Source organism: Pararge aegeria, chromosome 15, assembly GCF_905163445.1.
Source record: "Pararge aegeria chromosome 15, ilParAegt1.1, whole genome shotgun sequence".
NCBI lineage: Eukaryota > Metazoa > Arthropoda > Insecta > Lepidoptera > Nymphalidae > Pararge > Pararge aegeria.
This window is the reverse complement of record NC_053194.1, coordinates 18221519-18235779: the sequence shown is the minus strand read 5'-3', so window position 1 is coordinate 18235779 and position 14261 is coordinate 18221519. Positions and strand designations below refer to the sequence as shown.

The following is a 14261-nucleotide window of genomic DNA, read 5'->3' as shown; positions in this document are numbered from 1 at the left end:
TTTTTAACACATTTATTAATTAACTAAGGTGCGCTTAAAGTATAATTTCTGACCTCGCCATCAGCTGATCGATTACTGATACGAGCTTTAGTTGGCGTGCATTATTTGAAACTTTCCAACGCGTAAACATTGACCATTAAATTACAAACACTCTTTTGATTCATCATATCGACCCATTACCGGCCCACTACAGGGCACGGGTCTCCTCCAATGAGAAGGGGTCAAGGCCGTAGTCCACCACGCTGGCCCAGTGCAAATTGGTGGACTCCAAATACCTTTGAGAACATTATGTAGAACTCTCAGGCATGCAGGTTTCCTCACGATGTTTTCCTTCACCGTCGAAGCAAGTAATATTTTTAATTACTTGAAACGCACATAACATAGAAAAGTTAGAGGTGCGTGCTGGGATTCGAACTCGGTCGCCCGAAAGTGAAGTCGACCTCTCGAATTTTGATTCTTGACCACAAATTACTGCCAATAATCGAGAACTTAGTACCAAATATGTCGTATCTATGTCAGTCGGTTATGCTGGGTAAACATCGTTGACCCAAATTGGTAATGGATGGGATCATGGGATACTATTTTTGTATTTCACTACAAGTTATTATTTATCTGCGATCTGATCAATGATAATACAATGAAAGAGGGTTGCGAGCGAACCTTTTAGCAACCCATTAATACCCCTAATCGGCTTCTACGCGGCACCGTATGGAAACACTTAATCGCTTGGCTATCTTTCTTTGAAACACTGGTTTCTAGCCATGCCCGAAGCGTTCTGACAGACAAAATAGATCAAATTCTGAAAGTCAACGAGGCCCGCCACGGTGCATACGCAAGGCCTCAAAGGAAAGGTAGTCCCACGACAGATTGATATAATAAATAGTCCAGAAGTTTATATTAATTTCTTTACTGATTTGTACATTTGTGTGTGGAATACATCTGGAGAATTTCATTTGCATTTTTATAGTCGTATCGAGACATAGCAAGTGCTTATAGATTCCCTTCTACACTTAGTTATGAGGTTTCAATGATGTTACCGACGAGCTGTTTTCCAAACGTTTTGTAAGGCATATTACAAAAAAGTTTGTATTATCATCTGGACTGAAAAGTGGCGGTTATTCTACCAACAAGAAATTCCCAAGGAGATTTGATTTCAGACAGGGAGTCGGTCGTAAAATGTGCTACAACCAAAACTATAAGTCTGTTATCAAGCTTCAATAGGCCATGTCGTGCCGAGCTCTGATACCAGAGATAAAAGAAAAAAAAATAAAGATCTTGAATGCGGAAATCGACCATAACACTAACTATTTGTCAAAGGGTAGAACACCCCTGTGACGTCAGGAATTTAATAAACTCCAAAAGATTTTAGTAGTAGGACAGCTTTTTGTAACAGAGCTCGTCCGGGCCAGTACTACCACCATGTTTCTGCAGCTAAGCAGCATTGTTGCAATGCTATGTTCCAGTTTGAGGGACGTTGTTGTCGGTATAATTACAGCCACTCGGCGATGGGCACAGGGCGGCACGTTGCAGATGCCTGTTCACTCTCGATATGAAGGTAAGACGGAAGATGGGAGGGCATTCCTGGCCTTTGCGGTACGGATCAAAAAGAAAGAAGCAAAACGCTTTGTACGTCTTGGTGGTATTTCAACAACGTATTGGTTCAGATTTTTTCGGTGTTCGATGGTAGAAAGGAGATCCAAATCGAATAGCTCCTCAGCACACTCTCCGAAATGTATCTTGTAGAATACAGCTAGACAGTCAACTTTGCGACGGTGTTCAAGGCTTTGAAGCCTACAGACTACGAGGTCGTTGCCAATGAGTCTCCTAGCACGACGATCCACCGAATCCAAAGCATCGAGCTGGTACTTGGCAGAGCCATCCCATAAATGGCTGCAAAATGGTCATAATGGCTGTTTGGTCCGTCAATTATGACTTAAATAACGCCGCTCGCTCGAGCGCTACGAGGTGGTGTCGGCGAGGGCGCGCGCGCGCACCGTCTCGGCCTGCCGCGCGCACGCGGGCAGCGGCGCGCGCCGCGTCTCCGGCGCCAGCAGCAGCAGCAGCGCCGCGGCCGCCGAGCTGCCGCCGTACAGCAGCGCCTGCACGTGCGCGCTCTGCAACACACGCGCGCCACATCGCTGGCAATGCCATGCCATATCTGCACACTGAATGGAGTCCGTGGAAGACCCTCTTACGTGTACTAGATCAACAATGTATAACAGTCAACTGCTAGACATAAAGCCTCTCCCGACGGGAGAGTTTGCACAAAATCTCAAAGCTGGGTTCGAGGACCGTTTGCATACAACTTGTTCTCTGACGTGTTAGTTTGGTACCTATCCCTATCATGAACACCAGCTTATCAACGCGCTACTGCTGGGTACAGTTCTGCTCTCCCATATAAATGCGGGTTAAAAGGCATTCCTAATAAGCTACAAAGAGTTCCAACCGGAATAAAGCTAGTGTCTGTCTATGGAACAGCGAATAGCAGCTAAACACGAAGCGATCTCACCAGCAGCGGGGTCTGCGGAGCCAGCACGGAGCCCAACCGGCCCACCAGCGACGCGGCGCCCAGCGCTGACGAGCGCGTGTCCGTCGGGAACAATTCGGCCGTGAACACGTACAGCGAGTTGAATGCGAACGTGATCGCCAGCTTGCCCGCGAAGAACATTCCCAGGCCCGTGCCGTTGTGCGCTGCGCAACAAAAATAGGTACTTGGTAACAAATACAGGTGCCATCACTATGTTTACCCGACTAAGTCTGTTGTGGGCTTCCTCTTTCCGCATTTGGAACTCTGGTAATCTATTTATCGCCATGTAAGTACACAATATATTTATGAAACGTAGGTAAGCATTAAATGTGTCACTTATGGGCCAATTTGAATAAAGAAATATATGTAGAAAAATATATTTAAAGAACTTTGACTTATTTGCCTTATACCGCTTTGAGATAGGGCTTACAGGTGTGTTTGAAAAAACGAATGCTTTAATATACTTACAAACAAAGTACGGTATGATGCAGGCGACCCCGCACACGAGGAACGCCGCGAAGATGCTGCGCTTCCGCCCGAAGCGCTCCAGCGCCATCATGACGAGCAGCGACGCCACGATCTCCATGGCCATGTTGAGCGCGAAGTTGGTGTGGCGGTCGCCCGCCAGCGCCACCGCGTTGATGCTGAGCCCGTAGTACACGAACGACACGGCCACCCAGCACCAGCAGCACACGCCGAAGCGCAGCATCAGCGTGCGGGACTTGAGCAGGCTCATCCACGGGTTCCTCCTTATTTTCTCTTGCTCCGTTTGATTATCTTCAATGATTGCTGTCAACAGATCTTCATCGATGGTGATCTAATAAACACATTCGTTAAACACTGGGTACATTATTAGACTAGACTACTCTCGGAAGACTTATCAACTCCACACAACGGACTCTGAACAATCTGATGATGGTAGTAGAGCCAACCTTGTTCCACCGTGCCGCTTTCCGAACATTGCGCGCGGCCTGCCGTTGCCGGCCGGCGACGTGCAGCCAGCGCGTGCTCTCGTCCAGCAGCAGCCAGTACAGCGGCAGCAGCAGCGCGGGCGCGTGGATGAGCCGCAGCAGGTTCCGCCAGTACGGCACGCGGCGCGCGAACTGCGCGAACAGCACGCCGCCCAGCCCGTAGCCCACGCCGGTGGCGGACGCGAACGCCACGCGCAGCGACGGTCGCGCTAGCTCCACCACTGTAGCCAGCGGAGAGATTAAATAGTCGCACGCCATACGTAGAGTGCAAACGTTCATAAAGCGACTAGTGAAAAAATAAATGGTCTGAGGAAACGACCTTTACTTTGACATCCTTAAAAGGGCCTTATAGGACGTTGGCACGTACTCATGACGTAGGCGGCGCTGTTGAAACCGTAGCCCAGCGCGGCCTCGAGGAACTCCAGCGCGAGGTAGGCGCGGTAGTGCGGCGCGCATGACTTGGCCACGCCCAGCGCGCCCGCGCACGCGGACAGCAAGCAGAAGGCGGTGCGGCGGCCCCAGCTGACAACACAAACACTTCCTAAATCATCACTACCATGTGCGGCCTATCAGTGGGCCACTGCTGGACACTGGCCTCCTCACTCAAAGGCTATAGGGCTTAATAGTATAGCGTACACCGAAAACGCTAAAACTCTCAACGAGCTACTTAGGCTCCACTCCCACATCAGATGCTGACGTGCCGAAGTCAGCATCACTAGGACGATCCCCGTTTCATATAAACACAAAGGGTAGTATATAAAGCGGCAGATTACCTGGTAGTATTTTGGGTGCTAAAGCTATAACGTCATCATCCTTGGAATGTGCCGTGTCGTGATCAGAATACACAACTGTATTTCCCTCGTTTACCGCGGGTGTCGTACGAGGCGACTAAGAGAATATAACGGAGAACGGGCAGCATATTCCTTTGTGCCCTACTGTCATCTACTGCGATCATGGTTAAACCGTCCGATGGAGAGAGACCTTTAGTCCAGTGCACTGTTACTATTAGGGCTATTATGATGATGCTTACCCGTCGGAGAGGTATCCGGTGAGCACGAGCGCGAAGGGCAGCGCAGTGTTGCGCAGCGTGCCCACCAGCGTGCGCCGCCACTCGCTGCACGCCAGGTCGAACTGTAATGATCGCTCCATTGCTTAAGTTTATTACGTTTATTCGGCACCGAGCCGGAGCACAAGGTAAAACGCTGTTGCTTGAAAAGAGCAACTGCTGAGTGCTGGTTTCTTGCTAGCTTCCTCTCGATAGCGTGTGCTCTCCAAGAAGTGCTTGGAGAAGCAGCTGTCGCCGTCACTCACCTCCGCGTACGCGCTGTGCATGCTCTCGTACAGGAAGCGCTCGCACGGCACGGTGCGGCTGGCGTCGAAGTGCTCGCGCGCGCACGAGCCGGAGGCCAGCGGCGCGAAGCGACGGCAGCGGTCCGCGGCGAGCAGCGCCCGCACCGTCTCGTTGTCGAAGGAGCTGCCCGCGCCCTCGCACTCGGGCACGATGCACCTGCAAGATCATTGCAGCAGAGCCGACACTTAGTTTGCTGGTTCGATCGCATTACACGTGAAATGAATGTTCCACATGAATAAATTATCAGTCTTAACCAAAACCTTCAGATTGGATTTACTAAAATATTTTAAAATTACCTGAATAATGGTATTACTTAGTAAATGGTTTGTTTGTATCAGTTATAGAGCATCCTGAATAAAAGTCAGCTTCCCTTTATACTAAAGATTATGAAATACGAGTGTAGTGCACAAGTAACAAGTAGTGCTTAATTATTCTATCCACAGTCGAAACTACATAGTCTCCAGCACCGACGCAATGTTGCCTGTTTATCAGTTTTTTACCGGATATACTTCGGTGAGTGTGCTCAGGAACTTCACAATCTTGTTCCTCCTTCCCCGTTCTACCACAGAACAGCGAGACACCGTGAGCGGTGGCATCCTTATGTGGTTGATATTCCATCAACGCGCACGAAACGTTTTTTATCCACGTTTCTGATACGTGCGGCTAAAATGTGGAACACCCTCTCGGCAACTGTGTTTCCTGCCACGTATAATTTGAGTACCTTCAAGGCTAGAGTGAATAGGCTTTTTCTAGGCAAGCGTGCTCTAACCTAGACCTCATCATTGCTTTCTAACGGGAATGATTGTCGTCAAACGCTGGCCTATCGTTAATAAGAGATGCAAAAACCTTTTTCTTCTCTAAACAATTATTCTTAAAAAACGTGTTAAAACCTCAATAACATGTTATAATACCAATTTAATTTAAAACTGACAAAACACTCTGTGCCTACAAGAAAAGCTATTCTATAAAATATTAATTTCAAGGTTTCCTCGGTTGTTAAAAATCGTGCCCACTAAAGTCACGCTTCTTTTATTTATTCCTACATAGCTACTGGCACATACACAATGTTGAAGTTTGTTGTGGTCCCAGTAACTGCGAAGCACAACGCCGCGATAACTTTTCTAATAAAAGATGTATCTATACGGCAGCAGAAGATTTTTTTTACTTGACGGATACCCTTCAAGGACCTACTACAAAATGCCGCCACTTGTCTATTAAACTGAGGCGTAGGTGTTAAGCATCATGTGCCAGTAATAGCTCCAGAAACCACGCTCTTTAGACTGGCACTTAGCAATAGTGTAGCTTAGTGGCACGAATAAACATTGCGATAGTCCTTACCCGGAGGAGCCCTATCACAAAAAGCTTTAAAGTATATATAGTAAACATGTAAAAAATACAAAACAATAAATAAAAAATATATATACCTAGTCTACAGCTCCTGTTCGCTTGCTTTTGATAAGAAACATAAGAACTAAGTCTAAATTAACTTCGAGTTTTTTTATCGGTTTTGATTTTGCAAGTAAAAATTCAAATAGACTGGAGAGAAGTATATATATGCTAAGTAATTATTTGTAATGGTATGGTATATGATTGGTATATGAATGATCAATGCTTATAATGACTCTTGGGTTATTAGCGAATTATTTCAATGATTAAAGTTTTAGAAACTATCGTATATATCACCATCAACGAACCTACGAGTATATGCTCCTATGTGTTTGGTTATATTAATCTCAAATGTAAACTTTAATGTAAGGTGATCACTGATTAGCTAATTAGAAAATGAATTAAATTCACCAGTTAGTTGTTAGTTAATATGATCAAAACTCAGAGCCCAATTCATCTATGCATAAAATTAGTCCCTGTCTAATAACTGCACACAAAAATATGTGAATATGTAATTATTTTATCTGTTGGTTCGTAACATTCAAAGTCCAGTGATAGAAACGAGCGAACCATAAAGATAACAAAATATGTGTAAGCGAGCTCAGGACGTTTGGTGTAATAAAAAACTCTTCAACTGCATACAATATCTTTATTAATAAATCTCAATGCATAATCCAAGGTGTCCAAGGCCCTCTTAGTTTCCTCTTTATATAATATTTTTTCCTTTTTTAAATATAATGACAACAAACTAACAAACATGTCTAAGGATGCGTAGCTCAGGTCTTTGTAAAAAAATAATTATTTATGCAATGAATAAAGTATAGTAATGACAAAACAGAAGATTGCACCTTTTTTACTATCATTTTACAGTTTAACAATCTAAAATCAAATTTAGATACCCCTTAAGATATATATATATATATTAAATAAATGTAGATCATGAATTAAGCGTTACATCTATGTTTTTTGTACCATGTTCAAGCAAAAAAAATATTAATAAATAAGGTCATAAGGTCTCCTGTTGGTCAGAAGACTGAAGGGGCATCAGCTTTATGGATAGCATTGGAAATAACAGTGACGATGGGAAGTTCGATGGGAAAAGGTGATGGGAGAACAAGAAAATGATATTATATAGTATAAATATTATATAGTTTCCCTATAAAGTAATATAAAATATAAACTCTCCGAAATATATCTTGTAGAAAAACGAAAGATGGACAACCTTGCTACCAGCCACGATTTCCGAATATCTGAAGCTTTTTATTGGCTAGGTTACCGATGTGTCTTCTAGTATGGTGATCTCATTTTATCCAACTGTTGGAAGGCTTTAAAGCACTCGTGACTTCTTAAGCGAGATGTGCATCTTAGAATTATAAAGCCACTCCCTTCCCGTTCTGGTTAGAAACTTGAGCCCAGAAGTAGGCCGGTAATAGGTCGATAATGAGTACCCGGGAGACGCCCCTTGAAGCTTCCTTAAAAGATTACTGGCCTGGTAGTTCTAGGCCTTTTGAAATACTTAGCAAATTCTGTAATTCATATTAGTAAGTAATAATTGGCGGACGAATAAGTAAGAATTGATGCTCTGTGAAAAACCATTGCCCATAAACAGCACCACTTCGCAGGGCAAGCAGGGAGCACGTCCTGTAACGCGCCGCCCTGCGTCCATCAATTTGAGGCGTAAGCTCCATGTGCCTGTAATCATACTGGCGTGGGCGTGGTCGCCCTTCAACCGGAACAGCATTGCAACAATGCTGCTTAGCGGAAGAAATAAGCATGGCGATATTACTTCCCCGGACGAGCTGTCTCACAAAAAGCACTACAACAACCAAGCCCTTCAGACCGGAACACAGCGTTTCAACAATTTTAACCAACATTATTGACCATTAGCTGCTGGGGTTCATTCTAAAATTCCACAATATAATCGGAAACACAAAATAAATTGTTAGCAGAGATTAGAGCGATCTAGATATACACACTTCTGGTGTATCAAAGGTAGGTATTATTAAATCTTATAATTATATTTTTCTTACAAGAGGAAAACATCACAGATGCAGTGATTATATTCATTTAAAATGTTCCATAAACATCATAAATTGTAACACGTGCCACAGTACAAACTATGCAACAGACAGCCCTAGACAGACAGCTTTACATGAATTTAATGCTCGTGCGGGGAAGTGCCACCGCCTTGCTTATTTCTGCCGTTAAGTATTTGCTGTGCTGCAGCCAGCGAAGTGTTATAGTGATTAGGCAAAGGTTTTTCATTTACCATCAATTGGCAGATTCCAAGCAATGAAATGCCACTGTTGGACATGGGTCTTTTGTATGAAGTTCCATGAACCGCAATCCAGTACCGCTAGGGTCAATATTTACTATACAAGTGCCAATTGCGACCTACGCTCGCCCTCACCGGAACGCCACTGGCTCGGCGACGAACACGTAGTTGAGCGAGTACATCGCCGCCAGCACGTTGGGCAGGCACAGCAGCAGCACGGCGTAGCGCTGGTACAAGCCGAACGGCCCCAGCTGCAGCAGAGCCAGCTCGAGGGCTTCCCCTGACTCCTTGAAACCCTTTCCCTTACTTCTCCCACTCTCTCCATCGACATTTGCATTAGTTTTATCTGCATCACTTTCATCTTCTGGTTTGTTTATCCTGACATTATCATTCAAATCGCTGTACGCCGGCGCATGGCTGTCGTTTGAGTCGCGAGTGGGTTCTATTGTTTCACTTTCAACGTTACTCTCTGTGCTTTTAATAGTTAACTCAACCGACGCGGGGTTTTCCTCTTTATTGTCATTGGTGTGATCTCCGAGAGCGTGAGCCTCGGTGTCGCGGTCGGGGCGCGGCGTCGCCTGCGCCATGTCGGGCCCGGCACTGGCTGGGCGGCGCATCTCGGGTGCTACGCCACAGCTTATCGCTGTTGGCGAATGCCTAGCGATAACACAACCTTGTTTTTCCAATTTTAATCTTATATTGGGATAAAATAAATGTTATATTTATAGTTGGCTTAACTCTTAAACTCGTTTTTGAACTACCTCAAATACTACGTTAAACGAATTTGACAAAAAAAAACTGTGAAACAACTAAAAAGCAAGAAATAAATATTTTCTACATTTTTAAGTCGGTGCCAAGTAAAGGGAATGGCATATGTATACTTAGTATACAAAGTCTGTATATACTCGTATGCAAAATCACTAAGATTTTGCATTTAACTTGGTCCAAATCTAAAAATTATTAAGAGAATTATTATTTCTTGCTTGTAGTTCTTTAAAAGAGTCTTTCAGCATTAATTTTACTAAATACATTGATTTCATATTGATTACCTAGAATTTATTAATTGGCAAGTATTTAAAATTTAAATTAGGTACCTACCTTCTTTACCTATCTCACCTACCTTTACCTCATGACTCAGTGATGACAAAATCTATTTCATGCATTAAATAAATAAATGTACTACGAAAATACACACATCGCCAAATTGTACGTTCTATCTTATAGTGCTGTTGTATTTGTATCTCTGTAAATTTTCTCTGTGGTGTACAATAAAAGTGTATTCATTCATTCATTCATTCATCGCCATCTAGCACCAAAGTAAGCGGAGCTTGTGTTATGGGTAGGATGACTGATGAATATGTTTATGAATAATATACATAAATACTTATAAAATACAGATAGATAAACACCCAGACACTAAAAACATTCATATTCATGACAGAAACATTTTCCAGTTGCAGCATGACTACAAGGTTTATCTAATATTTATTTAAGGCACAAAACTTTTTATGGTTTTACGCATTACATGGTTTTCGACTCAATTATGCGACCTTGGAATTTGTAGCAATGTCATCATTTTATTCGTAGATTGGTAATTATAATGTAACAATGTAAAAGTCAGTTAATTTCTCGTTAATTCGGATGGCACGGTGTGTGGTTTCCTCATTGACTCGACTCATTTTCTTTTCAAATTAAAACTCTATTGGCCTGTTATTTTCTGCGATTAGTTTGATACTAATAATAGTACTTAATACAGAGATTGCATACAACATACAAGAGATTAAATTAAACTGAATATTTAAATAGTTATTCACGACCTATTACTTACTAGCCTTCTTATTAGCCGGCTCACAGGGCAGGAAATAATGACAATCACTTACAATGAGAATTGCGAATAGGTAAATAGACTTCACACGTCTTTGAAAACGTTATAGAGAACTCTCAGACAAGTAGGTTTCTTCACGATGTTTTCCCTCAGCTTTAAAGCAGATTATATGTAAATTGCTTAAATTAAAACGCAAATAACATAGCACCATTCTTTTTCTTTTGAGAGCTTCCGCTGCGTGCGTTGCGTAAACGGTTAAAGTTTCGATGAAATCATGTATTTCGAAGTTGTTCCCCTTTAAAAGTTAAAAAAAAAAAGTCCGGGACAGCAATGTCTATCTTCTGAGGTTAAGCTGATTATATACTATATATTATTATTAAAAGTGTCATTACCTACCATAAAAATGGTTTACTTGTTAATATGTCTGTTTTGTAGATCGACGACTATTCCCCAATAGCCGTCTCCGCTCGCTGCGGATGAAGGAAATGAAGGCTTGATCGAGCCGAGGCTCGCCCAGAAGCTAGGTTTTGGTCGTTACGGTTGTGTGCGAGAGCGTTTCCGTGACTCAGCAGCCAGGCGACACCGTGCCTCGCCGTGTTGCGATGGCACCCCTGAGGATTTAACCACATAAAAAAAGGGTTGGGCTTTGGTGACTACGCCTGCTATAACGCCTGTAAATTAAACACAGCAAACTCTTACACAATTACATCAACATGAAAAACTTGGAGGCGTGTGCTAAGAAAATCTCCTTGTTTTTAAATATTGGATACAAGCAATCGTTTCCTTGCGGAGTGGTGCGGAAATAGTATAGAAAATAGGCTTATTTAATTTGTATAAAATGTGTGGTTTTTGAATATCTCATATTTTTAACATTCGTAAAAGACTGTTACTATGTAAAAGCTTAATTCATTTTAATAGTAATAAACGATGGACCATGCAGATTGCCCACCAACATGTTAAGTGGAAAACAATGGTGTGTAAACAGAGCACCACTTCACAGGGCATACTACCAGTAACCGTTCAATTACCGCCCTGCGTCCATCAACTTGAAACGTATGTGCTAAGATCGGAATTCAGCGTCGCAACAATTCTGTTTTGCAGCAGAAACTGGCACTGGCACTGAGCACCGTGGTAGTATTTCCGGATCGAGCTCTGTGACTAAAAGCTCTACTGCTACGTGTGGAGAACTTAATTTCAAACTATATGTGAACTGCTGGGTAACTGGGCACGGCCGCCGCGGTGTCGCTGACTCACACGACGATCATAGTCACAGTTAAAGTCCAAAGCTCCGTCTTGTAATAAAGGTTCATTTATATTCATGCGTGGTGTTATTTCGGTCGTGGCATACATGTTTCATTTTGTCCGTCGTATTTTTAACCGCAGTGCGTTCGCCACGTGCGCCGTGATCCGCTTTACTTACTCTACTTATAGCTGGTGCTCAATATCTCGGCCCGGCCCTCGGTTTACGAATCTACTGATTAGAAACTAAGGGACAATGTTCTCGAGGGAAAGGTTATTCATAATGTATCAGCTCGGCTACAATGGGCAGGAGGCATTTTTCTCCGGGAAAGGAAGGAGCATTCACACACAAGTTGAAGTGATATCTAAATAGTAACATAGGTACGTTTAATAATAAACGGGGGTAAACTTCTATAGGATATCCTGTGTTGCTGTGCTTCTTTTTTATTTTTATTCCACTACAGTTAGACTGCAATATCACCTGGTGGTAATTGATGAAACAGTCTGAGACAGTAGCGGGCTAGCCTGTTAGGGAGTAGGTATGGTAGTCATACCCCTAATAGGATTCTATGCACCATCGCAACGGAACACTAAATCGCTTAGCAGCACGTCTTTTTCGGTAGGGTAACTAGTCACGACCAAAGCCTCCCACCAGACCAGACCAGACTGGGAATCGAACCTGAGACCTCCTACTTTAAATCACAGCGCTCGCCGCTTCGCCAGGGAGGTCGTCAAAGGGATATGTTAATATAACTTGATATACCTTGTCAGGGGGATATAGCCTGGGGATATAACTTTTACTTCTTGGTTATGCTAGTGCAGGTAGTGATAAATGTTAAATGGTTCTTTAGGGAAAATGAATGAAGGTGAGCTAGGCAAGCAGGCAGCAGGTACTCTCTCAGATTAGGCAGTTGTAGCTACAAATGGAGTTGAACCGAAGCCCTCGATATTGTTGATCATTACATTACTGTCACGCTCAAGCGTACTCGCAGTGTCAGCATCACACGTGGCTGGAGAGCTTCGGCGGGCGGCGACCGTCAGTCTGCGCGCGCGCCGCTTTCAGCAGCAATAACTTTTCAGCCGACGACCTAAGGATCAATACGGCTTAGCCGCAGTTGCGGTGAGCGGTCAACAGTCAAGCAACGGGCTCGATCTCCTTTCGAAACAATCCTGCGGCACCGGCATTACCGCTCGGACCCTCCGGCCGGCGGGACGTGTCGCTTGTCATCGGCTCGGCGGGTATTGATAACCATCAATTGAAACACGCGATCAACTAAATAATTTCTATTCGGCAAAAGTAGCATTCGGTACTCGTCGGGTTTGTGGCGGGTCGCTGGTTGTGTTGAGGCTACTGATATCTGCGCGCTTCGCTGGTGCGGCATGGACAAGGAGTGCGTGGGCTGGGGCCGCTGGCAGGCGCGCATCGCGGCGCTGCTGGCGCTGCCCGTGCTGCTGACGGGCATGTACGGCACCAACTACGTGTTCCTGGCTGCGCACACGCCGCACAGGTGACCGCTTGCTCTTTCTTTTTATCTTTGATGACTGTGGATATAAGTGGGTGAACCCCGCCAGGGGGGCAATTTTGGGAATTAATATTTTTTGAATTTTCTCTGGTCTGGTCTAGCGGGAGGCTTCGGCCTAGGCTAGCTGTAACTCTACCGCCAAACACGTGCCGCTAAGCGATAGAGCGTACCGGTACGGTCTCGCGTAAATGATAATTGGGGGTATGGGTTTGACATATGTGCCATTCCCCTAACAGGTTAGATGCGGTGCGAAAAATCGACCATTTCCGAAAACAAAATCTCTTTACTGAAAGAGATATTTTCAAAAATGATTCTGTTTACAAGTAATTGAAGTCCTTTTTCAGACATCTATATTGCCTGTTTAACTTAACTAAACCTATATTTTTAAAATCAACGCCTCAAGAGCATAACACTTTCCGTGAATAAGGTAACGCTTGGTTCTTGGAGAGTTGACAAAGTACCAGAATGAAATCTATGTATGTGAAGCAATCCGATTTCTAGGTGATTTATACGAGAAATTTTTAAAAATCAATTGTAGAAATCCGTGAACTATCCACTTTCTGCAATAATTAATTTACCCTATATATATTTCTATCGTTAAGCCTGAAGCAGATGACAATGGAAGATCTGTGATCTTGAGCAACTGATGTTAACAGATCTATTCAATTTAAATACTAGTTTCGGAGGGTTCCCAATTATTTTCTCGACACTGCTTGCTCTGTCTTTCCGAGACATAGCACTTTCTTCTTTTCCTCACTTGAATCATTCTAATAAAACCAGTTTTTCACATTCAATTGCCTACCCGGGTTAATCACTCCACTTAGTTCAGTTTACATAACATTGGTCTCTGACCGCTCAGTCGAAGCAGCTCATTTACAAGTTATCCGACTTAACGGGGACGTTCAATTTGATATACGTACTTACATAATAAGAAATAATGAATACTTAGGACTGACATACTGCCAAAGACTACCTTGTGTTTCGTTACCAATGAATAAAACTGATATTTGCATTTGTGCTCTAAATAGGGATCAAATTGATTGATTATTCAATCTGCGAAATTACACCTCGTACGGATAAATGTGTTTAAATTTATATGGTTTTAATGTTTTTAGAATGGCTTCGTCCCTTCCCATGAAATCGAAAGTATTGCCATTACGTCAC

The 14261-nt window shown here is 43.5% G+C and overlaps 2 protein-coding genes across 2 annotated transcripts in view; one reads left to right on the top strand and one right to left on the bottom strand.

The window, feature by feature from the left end:
* Positions 1-1958: 1958 nt before the first annotated feature.
* On the bottom strand, positions 1959-9097 carry LOC120630168 (organic cation transporter protein-like). The gene is made up of 8 exons (XM_039899321.1): positions 8646-9097; positions 4810-5005; positions 4529-4629; positions 3866-4020; positions 3460-3719; positions 2996-3344; positions 2510-2691; positions 1959-2114 (listed from the first exon to the last, which is right to left on the bottom strand). Exons 1-8 carry the CDS (start codon positions 9095-9097, stop codon positions 1959-1961), a joined length of 1851 nt encoding a protein of 616 aa, XP_039755255.1.
* Positions 9098-12639: 3542 nt separating this feature from the next.
* The window catches only part of LOC120629914 (solute carrier family 22 member 6-like), a 30504-nt gene continuing 28882 nt past the window's right edge, over positions 12640-14261 (top strand). The window contains exon 1 of the mRNA XM_039898997.1: positions 12640-13082. Coding sequence (XP_039754931.1) covers positions 12955-13082 — 128 coding nt within the window. The 5' untranslated portion in view covers positions 12640-12954. The remainder of the gene's footprint in view (positions 13083-14261) is intronic.

Coding starts and splice junctions, on each gene's coding strand:
- LOC120630168 (XM_039899321.1), bottom strand. CDS start 9,097: ATGGCGCAGGCGACGCCGCGCCCCGACCGCGACACCGAGGCTCACGCT. Junction 3,720..3,865: donor CAGCGCCGCCTACGTCATGA/GTACGTGCCAAC, acceptor CGCTGGCTACAG/TGGTGGAGCTAGCGCGACCG. Junction 3,345..3,459: donor AAGCGGCACGGTGGAACAAG/GTTGGCTCTACT, acceptor TGTGTTTATTAG/ATCACCATCGATGAAGATCT.